This window comes from Dermacentor albipictus, chromosome 1 (assembly GCF_038994185.2).
Source record: "Dermacentor albipictus isolate Rhodes 1998 colony chromosome 1, USDA_Dalb.pri_finalv2, whole genome shotgun sequence".
Lineage (NCBI taxonomy): Eukaryota > Metazoa > Arthropoda > Arachnida > Ixodida > Ixodidae > Dermacentor > Dermacentor albipictus.
In genome coordinates this window covers 464139951-464152695 of record NC_091821.1, presented here as the reverse complement: position 1 = coordinate 464152695, position 12745 = coordinate 464139951, and the positions used below count along the sequence as shown (strand labels likewise).

General features: G+C 45.5%; 3 protein-coding genes across 8 annotated transcripts in view; all 3 read right to left on the bottom strand.

Annotated features, from left to right (window-relative positions):
* The window catches only part of LOC135905603 (scoloptoxin SSD14-like), a 153697-nt gene extending 150120 nt beyond the window's left edge, over positions 1 to 3577 (bottom strand). For 2 of the 3 annotated variants that reach the window (XM_065436555.2, XM_065436553.2), the window contains exons 1-2: positions 3502 to 3577; positions 349 to 467 (exon numbers count right to left, since the gene is read on the bottom strand). In XM_065436555.2, the coding sequence (XP_065292627.1) occupies positions 349 to 452 (104 nt within the window). In that variant the 5' untranslated portion in view covers positions 453 to 467; positions 3502 to 3577. Of the gene's footprint in view, positions 1 to 348; positions 468 to 2787; positions 2930 to 3501 lie in introns of those variants that run through there. The other variant, XM_065436554.1, reaches the window with a different exon arrangement.
* Positions 3578 to 7637: 4060 nt separating this feature from the next.
* Positions 7638 to 8999, bottom strand: LOC135905638 (piggyBac transposable element-derived protein 3-like). Its single transcript, XM_065436595.1, has 2 exons — positions 8972 to 8999; positions 7638 to 8728 (listed from the first exon to the last, which is right to left on the bottom strand). The coding sequence occupies exons 1-2, from the start codon at positions 8997 to 8999 to the stop codon at positions 7638 to 7640; spliced, it is 1119 nt and encodes a 372-aa protein (XP_065292667.1).
* Positions 9000 to 9274: 275 nt separating this feature from the next.
* The window catches only part of LOC135905598 (scoloptoxin SSD14-like), a 153369-nt gene continuing 149898 nt past the window's right edge, over positions 9275 to 12745 (bottom strand). For 2 of the 4 annotated variants that reach the window (XM_065436547.2, XM_065436550.2), the window contains one exon: positions 9275 to 9471. In XM_065436547.2, the coding sequence (XP_065292619.2) occupies positions 9325 to 9471 (147 nt within the window). In that variant the 3' untranslated portion in view covers positions 9275 to 9324. Of the gene's footprint in view, positions 9472 to 11995; positions 12071 to 12745 lie in introns of all 4 variants that reach the window. The other 2 variants (XM_065436548.2, XR_010565419.2) reach the window with 2 other exon arrangements.

Below are 12745 nucleotides of genomic sequence, written 5' to 3'. Positions count from 1 at the left end.
CTGGCGAGGGCTTGCGCGGACTAGAAACGCGTGGGCAACGCAGGCTAGCGAGAGTGAGAGCGAGGGTGGCATCGCGACGCGGCGATGCCTCCTGACGCTCTCCCCTGACGCAATACCTGGCGCGCTATTGCTGCAGCAGGTGTTCCCTTTTCCTCCCTCTGCGCTGTCGTAACGTGCGCGTGACGCGGCGTCGCAGCCAATGGGACTTTAGCTGCCGTTTAATGGCTACAGACTACAGACGCCGGCCTTTTTCCCCAATTTTTGCGATTTCGCATCAATCTGTAAATAAGGGCAATTCACAGACACTGCACATCGAAGAGTAGTGAGGAGGGGCATCTGCGCTCTAACCTTGGAGGCGGAGGCAGGCTAGGGGTCTTGCTCGAGGCCTTCTGTTCAGTCAATTCCTTCTTTTCACTGCTCTCCTTGGTCGGTGGCTCCTGTGGGGCACTCATGGCGGTCTAAAGCCCCTGAAATGGCGAGAAAACGAATTCACTCAAGCCCGAAGATATGAATTTTGCTGTTGTCTAGCAAGGAATATAGCTTTTTTATATATTTAGAATAGTTATAAAACGTAGTGGGTAACTGACTCACTTATGTCGTTATGCAACTAAGCTGCTTCTTGACCTCTTTTTTCCGCCTATCGTCGTCGGTTTGGTTCTTGCATGGTTTATCAGAGGCTTCACTTTGTGATCCGGTTGTGGTAATTTGAGCAAGAAACAGAAAACTCACACTTTCAGTGGAAGCGTGCAAGCCGTTAACATGCAACTTATATCAGTTTTTGAGAGAAAACGCTACCTTATGTCAAACTCCGATTCCACGTATTCAAATGTGCGTAAAGCGCAGAAATGCTCTTATTCGACAATTGCTGACCCGACATTAATGCAATTTGTTGCATTCAAGAGATAGATCAGATTTACATTGACTTTAGCAAGAGGAATTGCACTTTGAGCCACAAAACTTTGCTTTATTTTAGTAGTCACCGAAAATCGCTGTTTAAAATCTAAATAATATTATATGGCTGTACGAGCCAGAACCACATCATTATGAGGCGCGTCGCAGTAGGGGACACTGGATTAAGTTTGACCACCTGTTTTTTTTTTTAACACTGGTCTACATCTAAGCAGACGAGCGTTTTTTTTTTTTTATGCGAAGCATATTACTAGAACTCAACCCAGCTCCTCAGGCGCGGCGGTGTCGCCTTCAATACCACGTGACACAATGACGTCGCGACAGAGGAGAAACGGGGCTCCAACTCGCGCCGTCGCTCGCGGCGTCGCGGCGGTATATAAGCAGCTGCGCTTGCCTCTGCTAGACACTCACGAGGTGAGATGCCTCCTGGAGACAGAGCTGCTCGTTGGAATGAGAAGCGAAGGTTGCGGCCTGCTACAGAGACTGTTTCTAAGTGGCTTTGCTACGGCGCAGCGACTACGCGCCCCGCATCGGACGCGGTGAGCGTCGATCGAGCAACGCAGCGTTCGGCGCGACAACGAAATGTGCGCCTGAGCAAGCGCCGCACGCCTGAGCCGACGCCGACGACACAGGCTTTTCTGCGACACGAGCTCCCTAACGCTGTCGCGTTAAAATAAAGGCTAGTATGCTTCGCATCCTGGGCTTAACCTTAGCTAAGCCACAGCCATTTTTTTGCATTGCTGTACTACGAAAATGTGGCTATGTCAGTCAGGATCGAACCCGCAACCTCGAGCTTGGTAGCCTCCCCACCATAACCGTTCAGCCACTGCGCGTGGCAGCTAATCGGTGGGTTGAACACAGCACAAGCACAAACTGCACAAATCGGCAGCTGTGCACCAAATACATACATCGCAGTTTTGTTAACTGCGTCTGCTGGAGCATGTAAAGCGGTCAATTTTTCTATTAAATTTACAGATAACGTGATTTTTTTGCAATGCTTACAAGGATTCTGCACAAGCTCTACTTATAGACTAATGGTATGTTTCGGAGAGGAGAATAATACACCAATATTAAAGCGATAGCCTCAAGGGCCAGTCACGCAGAAAGCACGGCGTCGCCGTAGTTGGCCGTGCGCTGTCCGTGAGCGGAAATTTTCCGCCAATCACAGCGCGGCTCGCGCCACGTGCTCCGCTCGGTTCCTTGCAACACTACCCGATGGCGTTCACCTCTGCGCATTGGCCGCAGCGGCAGCGCTGACCGAGCGGGGGAAGAAAAAAGAACCAGAAAGCTCGCCTTCGTGCACAGCTTTCGGTGTAAGCGTTTCCCAGTAAAGATTACGGTTGCATAAGCTACAGTTGCCTGGAAGCGTGAGAAGCAGGTAGGAGCACTTTAGTGCTATGGTGTTCCATTCTTAAAGAGGAAGATTAAGCGTCTCCCCATTTTTGTTCACTGTAGATATGTCATAGTTGCAACATACGGAATCGTGATAGCGTCTTTTATTGCTGAGTTACAAAGTTGTCGACTGCACCCTTGACGTTTTCTTAAATTTCGCAATTTTTGAATTTTCTGATAAAAAATTATCGCCGCATTAAGAAAAAAAATGTGGAACATAAAAAGCGCAAATACAGACGTGCCCCAAAACGAAAGGGTAGAAATGGGACAAGCACTGTGTCTTGCATGTTTTTAATGCAAAAGCATTACACGCTCTACTACGCCAAAATCAGGCCTCGTCGGCATCGTGTCCGTGCGATGGTAACAAAAGTATGCGACGGCGCAAGAGTAAAAAACACGTCAAAAGTGCTCGTATAGAGGTCGAATTTGTCAGCGAGGTTCCTGTATAGAAAGTAAATTTATGGCTTGGAAAAGAAAGATTCTTACGTTGCGGTCTGCGTGGCAGTGGAACCTGGGCCTGCGGGGACGAGCACGCTTCCCAGACGCCACGGTAACTCCACGGTTGCGGCTTATAAAGTTGTGCCTAGTGCTTGCGTCATCCCACACATCACGTAGCTTCATCTGTGTGACTAAAGGTGTGGCCTAGTGCACGCGTAATCGGGCACGTGACGGCGCAGCGTATGGGGAGGTGGCGCCACGTCACGAATGGGTAAAATTTGCGCCAGGCTGCCAGAACGACATGAAGAAGCCGAAGTGAACGCACAGAACGCGAGTAGCGGAGCCGCGCTCTATCTGGCTGCCATTTTGCACTAATTATGTCAGACGACCCGCCGTGGTTGCTCAGTGGCTATGGTGTTAGGCTGCTGAGCACGAGGTCGCGGGATCGAATCCCGGCCACGGCGGCCGCATTTCGATGGGGGCGAAATGCGAAAACGCCCGTGTACTTAGATTTAGGTGCACGTTAAAGAACACCAGGTGGTCGAAATTTCCGGAGTCCTCCACTACGGCGTGCCTCATAATCAGAAAGTGGTTTTGGCACGTAAAACCCCATAATTTAATTTAATTTTTTTAATTATGTCAGACGGCTTTCGCTAGCAATAGGCACGCTGCCGTTGTTTTCATTTTCTAAGAATTGTCCCAAACGGCGCAAGAAATACGGTTACAGGGGACGTGCTCGAGCTTAGACAAAGAAATTCTTGCCTCGGAAAAGCGCCGAGCTCCTGACGGATCCTGGACTGGTTGCAGTTCTTGTTGTGGCCTAAAATCTTGGCTCATACCCTCTATTAGTTTGGGCATATTGGAGGTGATGAAAATAAAGAGGAATTCCTGCTGAACCAATCTCATGATGAATGTAGACATAATGCAATCGCATTGAGAGCAATGAAGCTACGTAGCGGCACACCGCATTGCCTCGGCCGAAACACATGTATGAGGCCTGTACGGCAGCCGGCCTTTTCTATAGAACTTTCCTATGGACACGCTGCGCCATCTTCCAATGGCATGCGAAGTACGCCGGTGGCGCACGTCTGCATATTGACGCTTTTCGCGGAGCAGTTTGTTCTGGAGAAACAAGATGACGCTTTCGGCGATTCACCACACGTCGCCTCGGCGACAGCGGATGAATACGAAACCATTAGCGCTTCCATCTTGCTTCTGTGCGATTAGCTGTTGGAAATGCAAATGAGTTTCGCTGATGCACTGTGCTCAAATCATGCCGGATCAAATCATGTCGATTGAAGACGTGTCACGTAGTTGGCTGCAAAAATAGTGACCGGCATATTAGGGAATGCAATGAATCTGTGTAGCCACGTTCACGGACCATTGCTGTGACGGTCCGTACGTGTTACCGGCAGTTCGAGATGTACGACTTTCTTCAAGGATATAGAAATTTGCTCATCCGCTATCGTTGTATCGCTAAACGTAAAAAAAAAGTGCTTCAGCCCCGGAACGTCGGCAAGAGTGAGTACAGCTCGTTAAACAACAACAAAAGAAGCAGCGCTGCTTCCGGTCATTGCATGTTTCGTGCGCAGTATCTGCACACATCTACCCAAACTGGCACATAATTTTACACTCGCTCTATCACCAACATGTCAATAAGTGAATGGGCTCACATTTAAATATATGCACACCAAGTACGCACAATAAATGACGGGTTACACCTATAACGCACGAACGGCCGAAGCTGAATGTTTTGTGATGCTCTACAAGGGTAAGTTACGTACTAGTGATAATACATCTTTGCTACAAGATATTACTATGTACAAAACAGCTACGTTTCAAGCCTTGCGCGCAGCAAGAACAAATCTATCGGAGCTGGGCACACCCGCGAGTGATTGGGCAGAAATACCCAGATAGTGAACTCACCAACGAGCTTTACTGAGTCAGAAACGTTCCAAGCCGCTGACTCAATATATGTGCCAAACAAAGAAGGAAAAGCAATACGCTCTAATCCTGATTCGATTCATAAACGATAAAGTCTGGATAACCTCGAATACATAATTAGCCTCGCTTTTAAAACAAGCACCATATAAGCTGCTCGCGCCGTTTGGACACAGCTTAATCAGCTTCTGAAGCGCTTTTGCATGTGTTCTCTGAAGCTGTGGCCAACGCTACGTATCGTCCACCCGGTCACCGTCTATGATATATATCTCCTGAAACAGAGTTTTTGCTAAGCCGCATCGGCGTCGTACACACCCATTGTAAGCGCAGGGGCAACGGAGGCAGTTGAGGCAAACATTGGACGCGTCACCACGTGATCAAACATGGCAGCGGCAATTGGATTGCTGCCAAAGGGTTCAATATAATAAGACTGTATTGGCTGAATATATAGGACGCAGGTTTGATTCCGCCAGCACCCGATAAATTTTAATGGATTTCTCTTTGTGCGTTCAAGGATGGCACATAACCAATGGTACATACCCAGTCGCCAACATGAGGTGAAAGAGACTCAGTGAAGAGTGGCATATAGCCACTGTCATATACTCATTGACAGAAGTTGGTCCAACGGCAGGTTTCGAACGTGGTTCCCTCAGCACAGCAGGCCGACGCTCTACCCTTTAGACCATAGATTAACCAGTGACTCATGCTTTCGGGAAAACGGGTAGAACACAGACAAACAAAATCAGAAAGTATATGAAGTATCCCAAAAATGCTAACCACATTTTAAATGGGAAAGCAGAACAACGATCGCGATACGGAATTTTCTAAAAGTTAGCGCCAATATAATTTTTATGGGACATGCGATATAATCTCGAATAAAGGCCTGCACCTGCATTTGGGCCGCACTTGCAACTTGGCAGCAGATAATTTGGAAAAACGACTTCCAACTGAGAAGTAATCGCGTTTGGGGCGCTGGTGCCACTCGCGTGCATGGACGAATTTTCGCACGCAGCGTACTTTCCCGTGCTACTAGATGGCAAGAGCTGCACTTTGACCTCTGAAGTCCGGGGCACGGCCAGGTCGACAACAGACCGTCTTCACCAAGAAAGGGTGCGGCAAAAGCATACTAAACTCACACTATTCAAAGGTCAGTGACTGTGTATAGTTATGCGTGTAACAGTGTATAATAACTCTCTGTAACTATAGCCTCACACCCATATATTGTAACTTCTTCGAAGTCATCTTACCTATGCTTGTCAAGTGTCCAACAATTTTGTTATTTTTACACACAGAGCAGTGACACACTGGCTGAACGTTTGTTTATCGATATATTGGTGAACTTTGTTATCCGTTAATAATGGCGTTTGCAAAGAACATCCTAGAAAACAACCTTGAATATGTCAAAGTTCCACTTGATCTAGTCAACCGATTTGTTGAGAAATTGCATTCCGATATAATCAGGCATGCTTACATCATTTGGTGCCCAGCAATTTACCTGGACACCAAATTGTGTCTTTGGGCCCTCTTATAGAAGCTAAAAGTGGTTGTTACTGTCTCGTATGTTATAATTTTTGTAATTGAGTTTATCAAAGCATCATTCTATTTTAGTGTTTAATAATGTTTTTCCAAATATGTGATAGCCTTATTTGCTTTTGGTTGGCAGAATATTTTGGCCGCATTGCAAAAATAAAATACTCGGCTTCCTGGTGTTCTGTATGCTGTATTTTTTTTTCTGTCTACATGGTGCTCTATTCCTTAAGTATGCACTTCAACCTTATTGCTCCGTTACGTCCACTTATTGTGTAATTAAAAATGAGCATATTATTCAAGCAATGTCGCTACAAGCTGCCCCACATGCTACCTGAGATAGAGTTCATTCAACATACGTGTGCTCATCGCAAGGCTGAAATATACGGATTTTGAAGGCAAAAGAGTATCCGAAGGAAGTATCCGAAAAAAATCCTCCTTGAAAAAGACACTCACCATCGAAAACTTGTTCATTAATCATAGGAGCCCATGCAACAGGAACTTAATTCATAAATAATTAAAAAACAGGGAGCTTATAAGATTAACCCTTTCAGACGCCGCTCGCTATTTCCTACAAAAAAAAAATTTTTTCTGTTTCTACTATATATATTTGACCAAATAAGATGAATTGGAAGGCTACTGACGAAAATACAAGAGCAGTTTATTTTTTACAGTCGTGTACACAATTGTGTACATAGCGTCATAAAGGTCAAGAATCAGGAAGAATATTTCAAGTGTGAAATTTGTAGTAACAGTTACGGTCCTTCGTCATACAAACTGGGACTTCACATTTCTTGCAAAAAACTCTTGATTGCCCTTTGCAACCTTCATACTTGCATCTAGAAGGAAGGGTTTGGTCCCGGGCTTCTGGCCAATGGTCCACGCCGTCATAGCGTGCATCCGAGCAAGGTCGTCGAAAGCGGGCGTTCCTCTGGTGAGGAACATCTGTCGGAATGTCATCGTAGGACGACCTCCCACGCTTCTTTGTATTAGGCACACTGCTGATGAGGGCCTCCGCAATTTGCAGGCGGAAGTGGAGTAGATCAAGGAGCTTTGACCGCCGTGTGTGTGCATTGTCACGTAAATACTCTATCCAAGCATTACAGACGGCCAAGTCTACAAAATGAAATATCGCCCTGAGGGTCCACTTTTTTGACCTGATCTTGGTGCGGTACAGGCTCAGCAGAAAGTCCATCTTGTCCACTCCTCCCATATTTCGATTGTACTTGGCAATGATCTCGGGCTGTTTCACAAATATGTGGTCACGCTTGGTTTTGTCCCACCTCTTGACATCCTCTTCCTCACCAATGCCAACAAAGTTTGATGCAACAGACACAGCATTGTTGTCTTTCCAGACCACCACTACAACATCATCACTTGTGACGTATTCAGCGGAGTATCCTCGCGGCTTCTTGTTCATCACTTTTTTTTTATTCAAGAGGGCACTTGCCTAGCCTGTTTTGACTCACTGTTCCAGCTGCCAAAATTTTGTCCTGTCGTAGTCGGCGAAGGAGGGGCACTGATGTAAAGTAGTTATCAAAATAAAGCTGATAATTACATCCAGAAGGAATTCTTTTAGACAAATGCAAGACAACGCCTGAACAAAGACCGTAGTCTTTCTTCAGCTCAGCAGGAATCGTGTTTTCTCCCTGGTATACTGCAAAGTCGTACAGTGAACCGCTTCTACCACATAGAGCAAACACTTTTATGCCCCAGGGAGATGGCTTACCTTTCACGTATTGTTTTATTGAAAGCTGGCCCTTGAAAGGGATCATTTGCTCATCGATTGAGCATTCTTCCTCAACAGCCAGCTCCAAGCATCGCTTTCGTATAAGTTCCAGAAAAGGACGCACTTTCCACAGGCGATCTTCACTGTGGAAATCAGAATCTTCTGGAACAATGTGCAGATTATTTCGAAGCTTGAAAAAGCGCTTCTCGGTCATAGTTTCACTGATGAGGGGAACCTTCATCATCGGGTTCCCATAGAGCCTTACCCGAGGCAAATGGACGACACCCATCATGATGTGCATTCCGAACAACTTCCTTATTTCATCGGCTGTCGTGTTCACGTTATGCAGAGTTGACTGCACGCTATACAGATTAGTGTTTTCTGCTATTACCTTGAAAACTGACTCGGGCACGTATCTGGAAAAGTACATGTATGGCGTACACGTTTCACCTGCGTCAGGAGGGCACTCGTTGTGACCGCTGAAGTCGGTGTCTGATGGGGGCACGTAAAGTCTCTTTTTCCACTGAAAGTTTTTAGGTATGTTGTCTTCTGCACTTATCTCTTTCAATGGCGTCTTTTTATGCTCCTCTTCTTCATCTTCGCTGGGGCTCTGTATCATACCATCATTTTCCCGCAGAACGTCTTCCTGTGGAACGTCATCTTCATCGTCGCTTTCACCGATATCGGAAACATTCCCCGAAGCAATCTTCTCCAATAGTCGATCAGCTGTTTCTTTGGTCGCATGATGAAACTTTGGTTTGTAGAATGACGCGCAAGGCAAGCCCATAAAATCTGGAAAATAGAAGTAACGCACGCGATTAGACAGAAATTGGCGCCCAGTCGATTTTACTTCCATTGTCACGCTATGTACACAATTGTGACCATGCACTAAATGCGCCGCTGGCAAGTAAGTCTTTCAAGTAACGCCAAATAATTCAACATAAGTACATATTTGCATGTTAGGCACTGTTTCTATAATGTTTTAGAGCCGCAATACGTCTGTGAAAAAAAGAAGAAATAATCGAAAAAGCTCACCTGCGGAAGCCGTCGCCTGCGCCGCCATGTTGTTTGTTTTTGGTCATAATTGCTTTACTATCCGCCAGATGGCCCTGAAAACTTCAGTGTTGCTAGACAAGAGCACGAAAAAGAGCCAGAACTATCGAAAACTTCGAGTTTTGGCATTTCGTTTTTCTAAAAGCCGCAAGAATGCAATGTACACAATTGTGTACATAGCGTCTGAAAGGGTTAATGCTTAATCTCGCCTCCTCCTGCTCCGATGAACTTTAATTGCTTGGAGCCAATGCAAAAACTAGAACGACAGAGAACTCATTGTGGGACAATCTTTATTTTCCGTGGATCTGCCTTGGTTAAGCTCGGCTTGCTATGCGTCACTCCCCGTCGACAGTGCTACCCTTCCTGAAATCGGTGTTGGCGTAGAGTCGGCCATCTCGCTTGTGAATGCCGCTGATAACGTTAGGCATGGTTTTCTTGAATTTTATTTTGTGTCCTTTCTTCTTCAAATCGCTCACGTACCTCTGAAAAAGAAAAGAGCCAAAATAGCAATAAACTAAACGTCTTACAGCCTAGATCACGAGCCCAATAATGTAACTGCAAAAAGAAAAAGATTAAGCGCGTAATTTTCTTGCAGAATTGTCTGATCAAAGTTCTTTAAACACTCAGGTGCCGATTTTTTTAATCGCTGTCTTACTCACCATCCAAATGTTCCAGCGTGCTCTTTCAAATATATAATGTTGCAAGATAATGTTATGCAGATCAGACTTTTCTGATAGTTGGTTGCGCAGTGATGGGGTAAAAAGAGATTCGACCCTACCCACCATGACAACTATAGCGTTAATGCAATTAGCATTCTCGCATTGTAGCGTGAAAAACTATTGCTGAAGACACCTTTATTTAGACTCCATAGGGGTGATATTGAGATTTCCTTTGGTTCAGCTACGTGCGGGGTCGGCCCAACTTGCTGAGACACACGCTCACCAGAGTCGTTTCTAATCATGACGACACGAGGACGACACTGTGACGTCAATCGAACGACGAAGGTGGTATGACGACGACGGAATGACGACAACGGGAAGGCGATTCTGAAATGATGATGGTATAACGACGACAGCGTGCCAACGATGGCAGGAGGACAATGGGATGGTGATGAGCGTGTGGCGACTATGGCTAGATGACGTGGGCGTGACGAAGCCGGTATGAAGGGAATAGGATGACGAAGCTGGAATGACGACGAGGGAACATCCACGATGGCATAACGACGACGGCACGACGACGATTGCATGACGGCAACGCAGTTGCTATCCTGCGGGAAATGGTACATTGGACAAACAGGACGGTGTTTGAACAACCCTTTAATGAAACAAAGAGCTTCCTTTAAAGGGACCCAATTGTGTAATATGTGCCTACGTTGCAAGGAATGTAAGTGCAAACCGTTGCTAAAGGAAACCTGATGCTGTCAAGACACAAAGATAGGATAGCGAATGAGATTTAGGTCCGGTGACATGTGCGTTTTCGAGGCAAACCGGCGACTCTGCGTCAACTGGAAATTGATTATTTACCCACCAATATTTAAGTTGCTACACGTGTTTATGCCAGGATATATAATTTCGTATTTTTCAAAGTGAATCATTGTTGCCGCTCTGCACTCGTCCTTGTTTTCTATCTCGCCCCTGGGCGTTTGCGCCATTCTTACTTGAGTAGTCACACCGATCCTTAAGTGAGGCCCTCCGTGCGAAGTGCTTAACATCAGGCCAATATATCGTACTTGTGTCGCATGCGAAATTCTAAAAAATATATAACAGTAGTATACAGCATATGAATCAGTAATCACCGCTCACGCCTCGATAGCAAGGCTTTCGGGAAGGCTTGACTGACCGGATTTGAGCATGATATATCGTGTGCATTAGAGAATGAAAATTCGGTGCATTGCAAATTCGAAGATTTCAAGACGGCATTGCTTATGATAACGCTAGCATCACTTCTGGGAAAAAGTACCGCACATAATATAATTCCTCAGGTGATTTTATGGGTTGCTGATTGCGTGGCATCGTGTCGCCAGTTCGTTGTTTTCAATTGTGTCCCGTCCAGTTCAACAGAAGTAAATTCAGACTTTTCCAAAGCTCTGTTTTGTGACCACTTTTGCTTCTATTGTGCCTTAATAATATAACTTACAGTATCGAAAGAGAATTTTCGCAGATGAAAGCGTATTGTATAGGAAAATCACTATTGCTTAGGACGAAATTTGTATGCAAAGAGATATTAACAAAAGTAATGACTGGTGCACGCAATGGCGCATGCAGTCGAACCTGAACAACACAGATTTCGTGGAATGAACTAGAGAAGAGCTGGCTCCTCAGACTTTTCGCACCACTAATGATATTGCAACACATAAGGTATTAGATTATAAATACCTAGAAATTAACGCATAATTTCATTGGCAGCGACATGTTGATTACGCATTAGGTAAAGCGGGCCAGATACTCAGGTTTTTTCGCCGAAGTGCAAAGACATTTGCAAGGACTTCCAGCGAGCTCCTTTATTAGACACACGTGAGATTTGTCCTGAAAGGCGTCAGGCAGGGAGATATGATCCCTCCAATGCTATTCACAGCGCGTTTACAGAAGGTATTCAGAGACCTGGATTGAGAAGAATTGGGGATAATGGTTAATGAAGAATACCTTAGCAACTTGCGATTCGAGGATGACATTGCTTTGCTTAGTAACTCAGGGGACCAATTGCAATGCATGCTGACTGACTTGGAGAGGCAAAGCAGAAGAGTGGGGCTAAAAATTAATCTGCAGAAAACCAAAGTAATGTTTACAGTCTCGGAAGAACAGCAATTTACAATAGGTAGCGAGGCACTAGAAGTGGTAAGGCAATACGCCTACTTAGGGCAGGCAGCGACGGCGGATCCGGATCATGAGATGGAAATAATCAGAAGAATAAGAATGGGTTGGGGTGCGTTTGGCAGGCATTCTCAGATCATGAACACCAGGTTGTCATTATCCCTTAAGAGAAAAGTGTACAATAGCTGTGTCTTACCAGTACTCACCTACGGGGCAGAAACCTGGAGGCTTACGGAAAGAGCTCCACTTAAATTGATGACGACGCAACGAGCTATGGAAAGAAGAATGATGGGTGTACCATTAAGGGATCAGAATACAGCAGATGGGGTGAGGGAACAAACGCGAGATAATGACATCTTAGTTGAAATCAAGAAAAAGAAATGGGCATGGGCAGGACACGTAATGAGGAGGGAAGATAACCGATGGTCATTAAGGGTTAAAGACTGGATTCCAAGGAAAGGGAAGCGTAGCAGGGGGCGGCAGAAAGTTAGGTGGGCGGATAAGATTAACAAGTTTGCAGGGACGACATGGCCACAATGAGTACATGACCGGGGTTTTTGAAGTATGGGAGAGGCCTTTGCCCTGCAGTGGGCGTAACCTGGCTGATGATGATGATGATGAGATTTGGCCTTGATAATACGTGCCTTGTCTGGAACCCAGTAATTATGCGAGACAACGCTAAAGTAGGAAGGGCGCAGAATTTAGCAGCTCGTTTTATCTGCTGACAGTATGACAGAAACTTCAAGGTTATAACCCGTACAAAAAGATGTTCGGAAATACGACAGTTTGGGCCATCGTCGTCGTGAACTTCGCCTGAAATTTTTTCACATCACTTATTATTCTACTGTTGGCATCTATAGAGAAAAGTATTTGAGGGAACCATACAATTAATCACAGCGGTTTGACCACACGTTTAAAGTACGCTAATAATCCTGTAAAACATAAC